The sequence below is a fragment of the Vidua chalybeata genome, chromosome 1 (genome assembly GCF_026979565.1).
Source record: "Vidua chalybeata isolate OUT-0048 chromosome 1, bVidCha1 merged haplotype, whole genome shotgun sequence".
Taxonomy (NCBI): Eukaryota; Metazoa; Chordata; class Aves; order Passeriformes; family Viduidae; genus Vidua; species Vidua chalybeata.
The window spans coordinates 69130524-69146053 of NC_071530.1; the positions used below are offsets into that span (position 1 = coordinate 69130524).

The 15530-nt window shown below is 48.0% G+C and overlaps 1 protein-coding gene across 2 annotated transcripts; it reads right to left on the minus strand.

The window, feature by feature from the left end:
• Positions 1 to 5616: 5616 nt before the first annotated feature.
• Positions 5617 to 13788, minus strand: LOC128797810 (ribosyldihydronicotinamide dehydrogenase [quinone]-like). 2 transcript variants are annotated; one of them, XM_053960709.1, is made up of 7 exons: positions 13680 to 13788; positions 13267 to 13319; positions 11702 to 11903; positions 10687 to 10817; positions 9622 to 9735; positions 9136 to 9237; positions 5617 to 7970 (listed from the first exon to the last, which is right to left on the minus strand). In XM_053960709.1, exons 1-7 carry the CDS (start codon positions 13702 to 13704, stop codon positions 7797 to 7799), a joined length of 801 nt encoding a protein of 266 aa, XP_053816684.1. In that variant the 5' UTR covers positions 13705 to 13788; the 3' UTR covers positions 5617 to 7796. The 2 variants fall into 2 exon arrangements, with proteins under 2 accessions (XP_053816684.1, XP_053816692.1); XM_053960717.1 differs by having other exon boundaries at positions 11702 to 11866; positions 13680 to 13715.
• Positions 13789 to 15530: the final 1742 nt, after the last annotated feature.

Here is a 15530-nt window from a genome sequence, read left to right on the forward strand (position 1 = left end):
CTGTCACTGCCTGAGCTCTCTGGCCGCTACGAGCGACGATGTACGCTGTACGAGCACCATGTACGAGCACGATGTAGGAGCTACGATGTACGAGCACGATGTACGATGAACGAGGCACACCATGACTTTGTCACTGCCTGAGCTCTCTCAGCACTGCCATCGGTGCCACATCGCGACTCTGTCACTGCCTCGCCTCTCTGGGCACTACGAGAATTGCCAAGAAGCGACTTCGTCGCTTCCTCAGCCCTCTGGGCACCCTGATCGCTGCCGCCTGCGAATCTGTCACTGCCTGAGCTCTCTGAGCACTGCCATCGGTGCCGCTTCAGACTGTGTCCCTGCCTGAGCTCTCTGAGCACTGCCATCGGTGCCACACCGCGACTCTGTCAGTGCCTCACCTCTCTGTGCACTACGAGAATTGCCAAGAAGCGGCTTTGTCGCTTCCTCAGCGCTCTGGGCACCCTGATCGCTGCCGCCTGAGAATCTGTCACTGCCTGAGCTCTCTGGCCGCTACGAGCGACGATGTACGATGTACGAGCACGATGTACGAGCACGATGTAGGAGCTACGATGTACGAGCACGATGTACGATGAACGAGGCACACCATGACTTTGTCACTGCCTGAGCTCTCTCAGCACTGCCATCGGTGCCACATCGCGACTCTGTCACTGCCTCGCCTCTCTGGGCACTACGAGAATTGCCAAGAAGCGACTTCGTCGCTTCCTCAGCCCTCTGGGCACCCTGATCGCTGCCGCCTGCGAATCTGTCACTGCCTGAGCTCTCTGAGCACTGCCATCGGTGCCGCTTCAGACTGTGTCCCTGCCTGAGCTCTCTTGGCACTGCCATCGGTGCCACACCGCGACTCTGTCAGTGCCTCACCTCTCTGTGCACTACGAGAATTGCCAAGAAGCGGCTTTGTCGCTTCCTCAGCGCTCTGGGCACCCTGATCGCTGCCGCCTGAGAATCTGTCACTGCCTGAGCTCTCTGGCCGCTACGAGCGACGATGTACGATGTACGAGCACGATGTACGAGCACGATGTAGGAGCTACGATGTACGAGCACGATGTACGATGAACGAGGCACACCATGACTTTGTCACTGCCTGAGCTCTCTCAGCACTGCCATCGGTGCCACATCGCGACTCTGTCACTGCCTCGCCTCTCTGGGCACTACGAGAATTGCCAAGAAGCGACTTCGTCGCTTCCTCAGCCCTCTGGGCACCCTGATCGCTGCCGCCTGCGAATCTGTCACTGCCTGAGCTCTCTGAGCACTGCCATCGGTGCCGCTTCAGACTGTGTCCCTGCCTGAGCTCTCTTGGCACTGCCATCGGTGCCACACCGCGACTCTGTCAGTGCCTCACCTCTCTGTGCACTACGAGAATTGCCAAGAAGCGGCTTTGTCGCTTCCTCAGCGCTCTGGGCACCCTGATCGCTGCCGCCTGAGAATCTGTCACTGCCTGAGCTCTCTGGCCGCTACGAGCGACGATGTACGATGTACGAGCACCATGTACGAGCACGATGTAGGAGCTACGATGTACGAGCACGATGTACGATGAACGAGGCACACCATGACTTTGTCCCTGCCTGAGCTCTCCGGGCACTGCGGTCGGTGCCACACCTCGGCTCTCTCACTGCCTCACCTCTCTGTGCACTACGAGAATTGCCAAGAAGCGGCTTTGTCGCTTCCTCAGCGCTCTGGGCACCCTGATCGCTGCTGCCTGCGAATCTGTCACTGCCTGAGCTCTCTGGCCGCTACGAGCGACGATGTACGATGTACGAGCACGATGTACGAGCTACGATGTACGAGCTACGATGTACGATGAACGAGGCACACCATGACTTTGTCACTGCCTGAGCTCTCTGAGCACTGCCATCGGTGCCACACCGCGACTCTGTCACTGCCTGACATCTCTGGGAATTACGAGAATTGCCAAGAAGCGGCTTTGTCGCTTCCTCAGCGCTCTGGGCACCCTGATCGCTGCCGCCTGAGAATCTGTCACTGCCTGAGCTCTCTGGACGCTACGAGCGACGATGTACGATGTAGGAGCGACGATGTACGAGCACGATGTACGATGAACGAGGCACACCATGACTTTGTCACTGCCTGAGCTCTCTGAGCACTGCCATCGGTGCCACATCGCGACTCTGTCACTGCCTCGGCTCTCTGGGCACTACGAGAATTGCCAAGAAGCGACTTCGTCGCTTCCTCAGCCCTCTGGGCACCCTGATCGCTGCCGCCTGCGAATCTGTCACTGCCTGAGCTCTCTGAGCACTGCCATCGGTGCCGCTTCAGACTGTGTCCCTGCCTGAGCTCTCTGAGCACTGCCATCGGTGCCACACCGCGACTCTGTCAGTGCCTCACCTCTCTGTGCACTACGAGAATTGCCAAGAAGCGGCTTTGTCGCTTACTCAGCGCTCTGGGCACCCTGATCGCTGCCCCCTGCGAATCTGTCACTGCCTGAGCTCTCTGGCCGCTACGAACGACGATGTACGATGTACGAGCACCATGTACGAGCACGATGTAGGAGCTACGATGTACGATGAACGAGGCACACCATGACATTGTCACTGCCTGAGCTCTCTGAGCACTGCCATCGGTGCCACACCGCGGCTCTATCACTGCCTGACATCTCTGGGAATTACGAGAATTGCCAAGAAGCTACTTTGTCGCTTCCTCAGCGCTCTGGGCACCCTGATCGCTGCCGCCTGAGAATCTGTCACTGCCTGAGCTCTCTGGCCGCTACGAGCGACGATGTACGATGTACGAGCACCATGTACGAGCACGATGTAGGAGCTACGATGTACGAGCTACGATGTACGAGGCACACCATGACTTTGTTACTGTCTGAGCTCTCTGAGCACTGCCATCGGTGCCACATCGCGACTCTGTCACTGCCTCGCCTCTCTGGGCACTACGAGAATTGCCAAGAAGCGACTTCGTCGCTTCCTCAGCCCTCTGGGCACCCTGATCGCTGCCGCCTGCGAATCTGTCACTGCCTGAGCTCTCTGAGCACTGCCATCGGTGCCGCTTCAGACTGTGTCCCTGCCTGAGCTCTCTGAGCACTGCCATCGGTGCCACACCGCGCCTCTATCACTGCCTGACATCTCTGGGAATTACGACAATTGCCAAGAAGCGACTTCGTCGCTTCCTCAGCGCTCTGGGCACCCTGATCGCTGCCGCCTGAGAATCTGTCACTGCCTGAGCTCTCTGGCCGCTACGAGCGACGATGTACGATGTACGAGCACCATGTACGAGCACGATGTAGGAGCTACGATGTACGAGCTACGATGTACGATGAACGAGGCACACCATGACTTTGTCACTGCCTGAGCTCTCTGAGCACTGCCATCGGTGCCACACCGCGACTCTGTCACTGCCTCACCTCTCTGTGCACTACGAGAATTGCCAAGAAGCGACTTTGTCGCTTCCTCAGCGCTCTGGGCACCCTGATCGCTGCCGCCTGCGAATCTGTCACTGCCTGAGCTCTCTTGGCGCTACGAGCTACGATCCACAAGCTACGATGTACGAGCTATGAGCCACACTATGACTTTGTCAGTGCCTGAGCTTTCGGGGCACTCCGATTAGTGCTACACCGTTCCTCTGTCGCTGCTTCAGCCTTCCAGGCTCTGCGATCGCTGCCGCCAGATAATCTGTCACTGCCTGAGCTCTCTGGGCGCTATGATCTATGATGTACGATGTACGAGTACGATGTACGAGCTTCGATGTACGAGCTACGATCTACGAGCCATACCATGACTTTGTCACTGCCTCAGCTCTCTGGGCACTCCGATCAGTGCTACACCGCGACTCTGTCGCTGCTACAGCCCTCCGGGCACTGGCATCGGTGGCGCCAGAGTATCTGTCACTGCCTGTGCTCTCTGGGCACTGCGATTGGTGGCACACAGGGTCTATCCCGGCCTCAGCTGTCTGGGCACTATGATTTTTCCCAAGAAGTGCCTTTGTCTGTTCCTGACGTCTCTGGGCACACCAGTCCCTCCTAGACTGTGGCTCTGTTGCTGCCTCAACCTTCAGGGCACTAGGATCAGTGTCCCATCTTGACTCTACCGCTGCTCCATCTCTTTGGGAGCTGCGATCTATGCTGCACCGTAACTCTGTCACCTGTCGAGCTATCTGGGCAGTCCGACCAGTGCCACACCGTAATGCTGTCACTGCCTGAACTCTCTGGGCATTATGAGCCTTGAAAATCTGGCGATGCTATTGATTCTGAGAGCAGTGTGACACTTCAAGGCATGTTGGAAATGCCTTTGTCTATGGAATATTTAGCACTGGATATGTGTGGATTTTTTTTTTTTTTTTTTTTTTTGTTCAGGAAGGCCCGAGGCAGGATTTGGTTTGTCAACAGAGTTACTAACACAGATTACAGTCCTGGGGATAGTTGCAGGAATACATGACCAAAAGAATCACCTTAAATCATGTAGTTCAGCCTCCTCTGGATGTCAGGTGTGTAGTTAACACAGCTTCTTTACATAAGGGCCATCCCTTTGCCATTCATCTTTGAAAAGTTTGGTGATAATGAGTGTCTAACGTCTTTGCCATGATTTTTCGCATTCTTGAAAACTGTTGCATTCCCTATGCTGCTGTCAAGTGGCAGTGACAGAAGAGCAGTGGCATATCAATGTGGTAGGGCAGCAGCAGCCCACAATTATGTTTTTAATTTCTTTCTTTGATGGTCAACAATGCAGTATTGTATCAAAGCTCCTAAACCATCCATCTACCCTTATCTGCTCTTCCAGGGATGACACTGTCTGCTTTGTGCCTTGTATTGGCCCACACGTGCATCTGCTGGGAGCAGGGTCTCCTCCCTTCCAGCTTTCTGAAGTTGTCTCATGGGAAAGACAGGTGGGATACAGAAGGATGCGAGCAGCTGTGGCTTTGGAGAGATAGGACAGCCTTGGTGATCACTTTCAAGGACAAGCTTTCTATCTGAGTATCAAAACTGCCCTATGATGGGCAAACTGAATAAACAGCTCCTTTCTAGGATTTTGAAAAAAAAAATAGAAGATGACAGTGGAAGGAGTAGAACTGATGCAGGACCAGCACATTCCTGTTTTCAACCCATGCTGGATCAGCTGACATTGAGACAGAACTGGAGTTTAATGCTCTGACAGCTCCTGATGCAAGGGCTGATCACACTTACTGTAAAGAGGAGACTCAGGACCAAAAGCTGAATTGTCACACTGAGCTCACTGTAGTTTCAATGCAGCAATTTTGTGTCCATCCACACTGTGAGGTATCACAAGGAGAGCATTATTGAACCTGCAGTCCAGAGAGTCTGGGACATTTGTCAGGTAAATAAAGCAAATGCAAATATAGACATGGTATCTCTGGTGGGCCAACTGTGCAGTTTCGATCTTCTACAAACCCAAACATCACAGAAATTTTTTCATAACATTTGACTTCTGAGGGTTTTTTTTTCTTTCTATGGTTAGTTGGTTTGTCTGGTTTGATTTTTCTGCTGTTTAGCTTTGCATTGTGTATGGGGCCAAAGGTGTGGTTTAAAGATGGGAAGAGAGATGGCTGAATTTATTAGAATTGCTTGGTTAAAAACTTGTCAGTCTCATTCAGTGGTGATTTGCCAACAAGCACTACACAAAGAAAGAGGTTTGTTTGTCATTTATTTTTATGTGCTTAGAGGTTGGCATTACCAGTTTTGACATTCCTTCATTAAATGAATAGGGAAAATAAACTGATCCAGAAATGCAACTTGAATTTACAGAGAAATATCTTAATTCTGATTGAGGAGAAGGAAAGATTATATTGAAATGGACAAAAAGATTGGTACATTTTTAGTGCTTTTCTCAATAATGAACTTATCTGGGTGGAAGTCTTCAATTTTAGCATTAATGGGAATTTAATAAGCCTATTAGTTTTCTTTTAACTTTAACTGAACTTGCATTAATCTCAACCATCCACATACTTTGTACTAAAAATCTCAACCAACTTATTAAAATTTAGTGCTACCATATGTGTGGGAGCTGGCATGTGTCTGCCAGATAGTGTCAAGCACAGTATCCTCAACATACAGGGCAGTCTGGCTCTTCATCTAATAGTTAACCCCACTAAGCTCTGCAGTTGATCCAAAGCAATAATGTTGGTTTGACATTGGAACTTCTGCTTTTACCTCAATTCCCTTCTTTCCTGAGTAGTCTGCTAATTGAACACAGTGAATAGAAGGATGACTTCTCTTCTATGCAATTTTAAAATTTGTGCTCAGATTTCTCTCAGTAACTTTAAGTTGTTCTCCTTAAGTCTTTAAAGTGTGAATCTGCTTTCTCCACAACTTAGGTGTGTAACACTGTCTTCCTTATTCCCTTTCACTTTCCTTTTCCTATAACAGAGCTGTTGAGCCAAAGCAAATTTCCTGCTTCTGCAACCTAAAGACTCTGGCTCACATGCCCCACATTAGACATCTGCAACAGCTTGGGGCAGCTCTGCTTCCTGGGAAATGTCTCTGCTGGATGTGGCCCTTCATATGGGAGCAAACAGGAAGACTGACCCTTTCCATGGTGGCATTTTCCAGTCGGGTCTATCAGCTTACACTGAGCCTCCAGAGATTGGACTCAGCATGTTTATTATCCAATTAGTCCCTAAGGAACCATAAGGCTGGGGTGTGACAAGACTGCCACAAAGCAGGTATGGCAGATGCACAGAGGTCTAGGTGTCATTTGGCAGGGACTCAGGGGATGGGTTCTTATGGAGGCCACATTCTTTTAATATCAAAGTGCAAAGGCAGCAGTTAGGTGAGCTGGTCAAAGCAAGAAATTCAGTAGCTAAGTGAGAAACCCACCCCTTCCCATATGCCCAATTAGGGTTAACAACTCTAAAGCACAAAAATAATCCTGCCACAGTTCCAGGTAAAAATCCTGGATATTAAGAGCCAGACAAATAATTTGTTCCATAGATCATGACCCATAGACACACAGTGGACCTGCAGGTTTTCGGGTTAGTGCTCTGCCTCACTAACTACTGGTGCTGGAGATCTCCAAGGATCTCATCGATGCTGATGCTGGAGGGGAAGCAAACACCCTCCAGACTCAAACACCAACACTGACTGGTGTGAGGGGGCAGGCAACAGACAGGATTCCTTTTTCTCTCTACCTTGGGAAGATGCATGCTTTACAAATGGGAGCTGTAGTCTACAAAGGAAGGTAATTCATACACATATCACTACATACATATTTAATTTTTCCCTTTTCTAGTACCTGTCATACCTTTAATATTGCTATATAGATAGGATCTGGAGAAGCCTAGGGCTGCCCACAAGGCTTTCCAGCTGTTTAAGACACTGTGCAATGATACATCCTTTTGCAACACTACTCATGATCTGGTTTTGTTGCTCCAAGGGACAAGTGTAGCACTATCACAATCCATCTTGGGCTTTTAAAGGTTGAGTATGGGCACCATATTCCCTGGCAAAGGAAAAAAGAGTGGCAACTGGTACAAAAAGTGTTAAAATAAACTTGGCCACATACTGTTTCACAAGCAACAATGGTATAATCTGCCATGAAATATCACGTGAGTTATCAACCATAAGGAGGCAGGATGACACTGTTCATGTGAGCAAGGAGAACAACACAAAGAGTTTTGCACCCATCCTTGAAGGGAATCCCTTGGGAATCACTGAAGATAAATGCTGTGTTGTCAGTTAAACTGCTAGATGTGGTATTCAAGATTCTTAAAATCAATTTGATTTGAATTAGGAGATTAGTGTTCAGGTATTTAGACAGAGCATCAAAAATAATGGAGAAAAAAAAATCTTGTAGTCTTGCACCTGAACACTACTTGAAATACCACTCAGGAGAGCAGTCTATGGGTTCTTCCTTCCAAAGAGTCTTCAGACGCTGGGTCCAGGCAGCCAGCATCTCCTTCCTCTTCTCCTCAGAGACATTCTCTGGAGCATAACAGATGTGAGGTTCAAGGACTTTGACACCACAGAAGTGCATGATTCCATGCTGGATTAAAAAAAAAAAAAAAAAGCCTCAGGAAATATTTACTCTTACTTTCATATGAAGAGCATGGAAGATTCAGATCTGTTCTGTTTCTCTGATCCGATATCAGCCAGGTTCTCTAAACCTGTGCATTTATCAGGAGAAGGCAAATAAATTACAGAAGTTCACCACCTATCTAGGCAGTCACTATTGAAGGCATTCAGCAGAATAGCACACAAGATACTGAAAGGGCAACTTCATTTACTCTGCTCTGGGGAATTTATTTTTAACTGCTGTTAATCCCACTGAATTGCCCTATTTGGCAGCTGTTCACTGTTCAGTTTGCAAGGATCACAGGAGGCCCGATGTTCATTGTTCAGTTTGAAACTCCTCAGATGGGTCTCTTAACTGCAGTGTTCCACATCTACATCTAAAATGGGTTTTTTTAAACTTTTTGCCTCTGGCTTAGCCAAAGGATACTGTAGGAAGACCAGTACCTGTGGAATCAGCTGAACTTGCCATTTTCTCTCTGTGTGTTTCCGAATTTAGAGTTGTGTTTCACTTTTTTGCCATGTTGATCTGCAAGCTCTGCAATTGGACATCTCCACAGAGCAGGCAGCTGGTAACTGCATGGGGAGGAGACCATGGAATTTTGGCTCATCTCTTGTATTGTATCAGGAAGAACCTGGCAAAAGTTGCCTTACCACCTATATTTCCCAAACCATGCTGGGTACTTCTGAAAAAAGAGTAGTAATTAGAAGAGGAATGCTAACTTTGTGTGTTGACTGTTACTGCGAGGGTAATGTGTGGCTCCCCTCCTGCCCTGCATCCTACATGAATTTGGAAACCATGAGGAACAGAAATCCTGCAAGGCTGAGCTAAAGGAAATCCTGTAATAGCAGGGAAATTGAAAAGGCTGATAGTGTTAAGCTTTCTCTACATTCTAATCTGGAGGAAGGGGGACAAAGCAACTTTAAAAGTCAGTGGACTTCACTTTAAAAGTCAGTGGACTTTTAAAGTAGTTCCAGGATTTTAGGTAACAGTTTACAACCTGCAGATCCTTGGAACTGACAACTTGACTATTAAGTATTATATTTCATATTAAAAAAAAACCAATAAAGCAATTGTTAAAAATATCTGGAATGATAAGAAATTATGTAGACAACAACCAAATGTTCATATATTTTACCTGCATGGGCCACAGGACATAGCGAATATCACCACCGATACCTTCTTTTGAATACATCTCTTGGCTTCCTCCCGTGGTGAAAGAAAACAGGGATAACTTGTCCTAGAATTAGGAAAGTCATGGTTAATTAAGACATATTTAAAGAAGAGTGCCTTAATGGTTCAAGAGATATTCAGGTAAACCGGGACAGCATGGATTTCTAGGGATGAGGGTGACTTCTTCTTTCCCAGGCCTTACATGAACTGGCAGTTCTGAGGCAAAGATTGGTGTCATACAATTAGACAGTGGACAGTGTGTCTTTGGGAAGAGATAGGTTAAAGGAAATGAATTAATTATGTGTCTGACACCCTTGTGTGAAGCAGGGCTGATAGAATACTTCAACATAGTATAAAGTGAGAGCTCTAAACAACTACAATAGAAGAGTGAACAAGGCCCATTGAACATGGTGCAAGCCTTGACCTTAATAAAACAATTCCAAAAACATACCTGGAGCAAACCACCATCATAAACCTTTGACAAATCATAAGCAAAGCCTTGGACCAAGACTCTGTCCATCCAGCCCTTCAGGATTGCAGGCATGTTGAACCAAAACAAGGGAAACTAGGCAAAGAGAAAATGATCTGGTTAGCACAGAGAGTCTGGGCCACCCTTAGGCTGGGTTTGTAGGACAAATCCTGTCCTCAGATCCTGTATGTACCTTCTCCAGCTCTCTGTCAGTAGAGGTAGTAACAGCGCCTGGCAAAAGAAGCTGAAGTGCTTTCTGTTTGTGGTAAAGCATAGGGCCAGACCCGAGCATCTACAGCACACCAACATTGTGGTGTATGTGAGGGCTTCCATCCAGAATAAAGTTGGAATATGATTAATTGGAGGGTGCCATTTTATTCAGATTTAAGACTGTACAGAGTCATGTCTCCTATGGCTGAAATGCAACAGAAACGAATATGTTATTAGCAGGATTGACATCTGGTGATCAGTTCTGATCTGACAGTCTGCTGACAAATGCCAGGGTATCATAGGAAAGACTTTTTTTCAAACCCTGCCAACATGATGCCACCAAGCCATGTCTAAGGCCAACAGGGACACAAAGAAAGGTAAGGCTACTACTTCCCTTCACAGTACTTTGGGATCTGTAGACACTGGGAACAGAGCTGGCATAGTGGAGAATAGAGATGGGCTGTAAAGCTCCGTTATCAATTCCCAGTAATGTTTCTGCAACTCAGCAACAAATGAGAACAGTCTGCTAGGGAAAGCCCAATTCCCTGACTTCACTGGCTATCCCCAGCTCCTTGACAAGGAAATAATCCTTCCTCTGCTTCCTGCCAGCCTGTCTGACATCCAGGGTCACATATGTCTTTGTGCATCCATCAGGAAGTTTGGCCCAGTGTTGGAGAGTTCCCGGGGTTGCTGTTGTTTCAACCTGCATCATTGTGCTACTCAATTAGTGGATTTGCTGTAGTAATGACCCAGATCATTGTACTACTGCTCTGTAGTTTTTACTGTACCATTTACGTAAAGTCAACATCACAACTGAATTCTGTTTAAAATAATGACCTGAAAAATCAGCAGGTCTGCTTCCTTCACTTTCTTCTGCTCTTCAACCAGGTCTTTGGACAACTCTCCTCTCTTGTAAGCCTCCCAGGTTTCCACACCATAATTGAACGCTTCTGAGTTGTGCAGGTGACCTGTGGGTAGAATTGAACAGTCATTCCTTGCTCCCTGTGCAGTATCAGTGCCAGATAAGAGTTGAATGCAGGCTGCCATTCATAGTTCTAAACTGAGTTACTGCTTTCCATTTTTCCTACTTTCTTGTCTTTGTTGGATGATATTCATCATCAACCCAGCTGATGGTCGCTTGATTTCAAAAATGAGAGGAACGTAGGATCTCAGCGTTCTAAAGCTGCACCTTGCTGTAGTGACACAGGAAGTGCAATATGAGGACCTAGGTTTGCCTCAGGACTCTGGGGATGCAGGTGGAAGATTTAAGAGAATGTTGTGAATTGTTCTGCCTCTGCCTTAGGGCTCACTGAGGCCATCCTGCAGTTGTAAGCACTGTGGAGGTGCTTTCCTGCCTCTGTAACTGGGAAATTCACCAAGGGATGGGGAACCAGTATTGGCCAGCTCTACTGACTCCACGAGCAGATCATCAGTCTCTAGCAGAAGACAGGGGCCGTTGTAGCCTCGTGAACTAAACTGTAGCAAGTCCCAGAAGGGCATCTGAAGGCATTTCCTCTCCATGAGAAATGGTCTTTAGAGGCTGATTATGGACACGTGCTAACGTGTTTTTTCCTGTCTGTAATCTCACTGAGATACAAAGTTCATGTTCAGGAGTGGACCTTCAGCAATGCAGATGTCTGGTTATGAATAAGTTTCCTATTAATGAATTTTGTTTCTTATTAATCTCTTGAGGATCTGATGGCTGGAGCACCTCTCCTATCAAGACTGACTGAGAGTTGGGGTTGTTCAGCATAGGGAAGATTTCAGGGAGACTTTTTTCAGCCTTCTGACACCTGAAGGGGGTCTTACAAGTCACTGCTTTTTGAGAGAGGCATATTTTGGCTGGGCTTACCAACAATGTCATTCCTTGTTGCTCTGGGCTCAAACTGCATGGCGTATAAATCCGACACGGTGACGCTGCAGCCCTGCTTGGTCAGCTCTTCCACAGCAATCTTCAGCAAAGATCCATTGAAGGACTTGGGCTCTTGATGTGCATAGACTATCAGGACTTTTTTCCCTGGAGGCAGAAAGAGATCCAGGAGACCATTTGGACTCTAGGAGGCAAGTGCAGAACAGTTTGTAGAGCTTGGGCTCATTCCTCACTCTTTCTGTAGTGTCTTTTCCCAAGGACACAGAAGCAGTGAAAGCAGAGTGACAGTGGCAGCATTTGACTCCTGCTCAGCAGCACTGAGTGACTCCTGAGGCACTGACTGCTGCATGTGCCCAGCCCAGCAATTCTGTGCTACACTGGGCTTTCCTAGGTGGAACTCAGTGGACACACGGGGTGTTCCATAGCAGGTCACGCTGCCCTACATCAGCACAACACAGCCCCTTCTCTCGAGACAACATTTCTGTTGCTCTGATTCCAGAACAACCCAAAAGCAGTGCCAGACAGATTGCCCGAAAGTATAATGCAAACAACATCTTAGAGGTTAGAACACCTTCCTACCGCAGTGGTGGATCCCTTCCTGATCTTTCATTTCAGTGCTGTGCAAGTTACAACACTGGGGTAGAGATTAAAGATGCTCCTGTCCCACTTCAGCATAATCACAGTGACTTCTGTAGAGAGCAACAGGGTTTTTTTTTTCTCAGAGATTAGATTGTCATGTGTATCTCAAACTGTTGTCAAAGGGTATTCAAGGTAAGCTGAGTGTCCAAGCAGGTGTGTAGGTATGAAATATCTGGGAGGCATGTAACAAGGCTCTGCTGAAAGAGCTCCATGGTGTGCTCAAAGTTTTATTGATCATCGGTCCAACAATTTTAATAATTCTCTTAAAAATCATTCATCAGTGACACAAAGAAAAGATTTAGTATGCGGTTGTTGTTGTTCATAGATAACCAGAGAGGGAAATTTACAGGGACTATTGAAAATGACAGGGTCTGCAAAACATGCAGCTCTTGCTTCCTGACTGCCAACACAAAAACTCAGGCATCTCCTGAACTCAGTTTCTCTGCGGCACAGCTTCTGGATATGGGTACATAGTGTCTATGAAACAAGAGCTATGCAAAAAAGACTATTAAATCTTGCAGGTCAAATGCTATCATAAATTCAATGTGTCTATAAACTCTTTAAATATCTGCTCCACACCCTACTCTGGAATTTCAAGAGCAGTTACAACTTTGCTGTTCCTGCCAGATCTCAACAAATGGAGCTCAGTGACTGTACATCAAAAGCTCCAAAAGGTGCTCAGTTTGATTCTGCAAAAATGCTGATTTGTTTCCATTTCAGTGGAGCTGAGGGCACTTGGGCAGAGTGTTTGGAGAGACTGGAGTTTTCCAAGGCATCACTTACTGAGGTAATTTCAGTCGTTTGGAAAAGTAAGACCTCAATGTCCCAAAGGGCCAGAGGCCTCGTCCCTGAGGCACCCAGCGTCCAGGGCTGGAGCGAGCAGCATTTTCACCCGGATTTGCTCTTACCTGCCATTGCTGGGGAGCGCTGGGGAGCTTCACTCTTGATAATCTGGTGCTACCTGAGAACTCAAGTGAGAGATTCGCTGGTGAGAAACATCCGGAACAGGTGCGAGAGGAATCGCTGTTTCAGCGGGAGATGTGCCGTAGTGCGACCACAGGCACTCACGCACAGCGGGGCACCGGCCATGCGCGGCCCGCCGGAGCGGGAGGGAAGCGCCCGGCTCTCGGCCCGGGCCCTGGAGCAGCAATTCTCCTCCAGTCTAATTCGGACTGGCGCTTGGCGGCCGCGGCACGGCCGCCTCGGCCCGGGGCTGCGTCGGGTGCATGGCACCGCTCCCGCTCCCGTGCCGCCCCTATGGAAAGCGGCTTCGGAACAGCCCCCGGCGCCCCGGCCCCAGCGCAAGCCGGGCTGTCCTTACCTGCTCCTCGGGGCCCGGAGCACATCTGCGGCGGGGATGCGAGCGGCCCTTCCTGGCGGCCCTTCCTTCCCGGCGGCCCCGCTGCCCGCCGGCCCGGGCCCTGGGCCAGCGCCAGCGCGGGGCGGGATCGGGATCGGCGCCGCCCGCGGCTCTGGCTCCGCTCGAGGCCGCGCTCGGCCGGGAGCGCGCCCTCGCCGCTGTAACAGCGTGTGACACCTACATCATCTCTGGATACTTTTTTTTTTTTAATTCTGGGCCTCTGCTCTTCTCCAAGTACAGAGCTCGTCCTTCATTTCTCCCAGCAATGCAGTATGAGAGCTCCTAAACCATCCATCTACCCTTATCTGCTCTTCCAGGGATGACACTGTCTGCTTTGTGCCTTGTATTGGCCCACACGTGCATCTGCTGGGAGCAGGGTCTCCTCCCTTCCAGCTTTCTGGAAGGTGTCTCATGGGAAAGACAGGTGGGACACAGAAGGATGCGGGCCATTCTGGGTTTGGAGAGATAGGACAGCCTTGGTGATCACTTTCAAGAAGTTTTCTCTTTGAGTATCAAAACTGCCCTGTATTGGATGAACTAAATAAACAGCTTCGTTCTGAGACCTTAGGAAAAAGAAAGAAGAAAAAAAATGACAACAAAGGTTTAATTTTTAAGTCTCCTTCCTCTCCTCCTGTAGTTTGCTGCCAGGTATCTCTTTAGAGATGTTTTCCTCTCCATTTCAAGATCTATAGCGACCTGAGAGTATTCATTCTCTGGATATCCCTGGCTTAACACTTTGCCTGGCCCAGCAAGAATGAGTGCTCTCTCACATAGGAGGTTTCCAGCTCTGGAGATTACTCAATGCTGGCATATTAATTCTGGGCTCTATACCCTGTCCAGAATTCTGCGGAGGGGGATCATTGCTGGGCAAAAGTAAAATATTTTTCTTAGTATTTCTAAGGAAATACTTGTCTATAATGTTTGTATTATCTACCTTTTAATCTAAAAGTAAAGCATTATCTGGTTTGATTGATCCCCTGCTGTCCAACAGTCATGAAGATATTATGCTGTAGAGCTTATTTTAGAGAAAGAAGCTGTGATCTTAGCTAATTTTGCATCATTTGTGCACCAAAACTCGTATTTCTCTAAACCCTCAGAGGGCTGAGGTGGGAGAAACTGCAGCAACTAAGAGAGGTGATGCTTGTGGAGAAGGGCTGCATCCCCCTGGGGAGTGTGAATGCAGAATGGGAGGCTCCAAAGGCCTTGAGAACCACTGTGGTTGGTGACTGACTGCAGCCACAACTTTTCACTGCAGTTAAGTTCAAAAGAGCACTCACTACCTGACATTTCCCATAGATGCTGAGCAGTGGCCTAGCAACAGATGGCAGAAATACAAGGGTGTATGTGTAGAGTACATTGAGAGGATTTTATTTTCTCTTGGATTCTTACTGAATTCCAGTGAAGAACCACCTTTGCTCTGTATGTCTCACTGGGGTACAGTATTTGCAGTTGTGGCAGTCTGTTATATGGACAAGATGGCTAGGTCTTGGTTTATTCTCTCTGTTGGATGTCAACAAAATGCTTTCTCATTTCATCAAGGGCAATTCAGAGAAAGCTATGGGGTATTTTGGCTCCACAGTCCTGGGGAAGAATCTGGTCTATTGTCTCCTTCCTGAGTTTTTCAAATATATCAGAATTCCCGTGTATTCAAGCTGCATGAAACAAGCTGCATTAAAATGCATGAGCATTTTAATACTCTTAGAATGATGACACAATTAGCCAGCACTGACTTGAGTGTACCATCAGCTTTAATTCTTTGCATCTCTTTTGTGGAATATAGTCTCTTTAGGCTTTAAGCTAGCAAATAACACA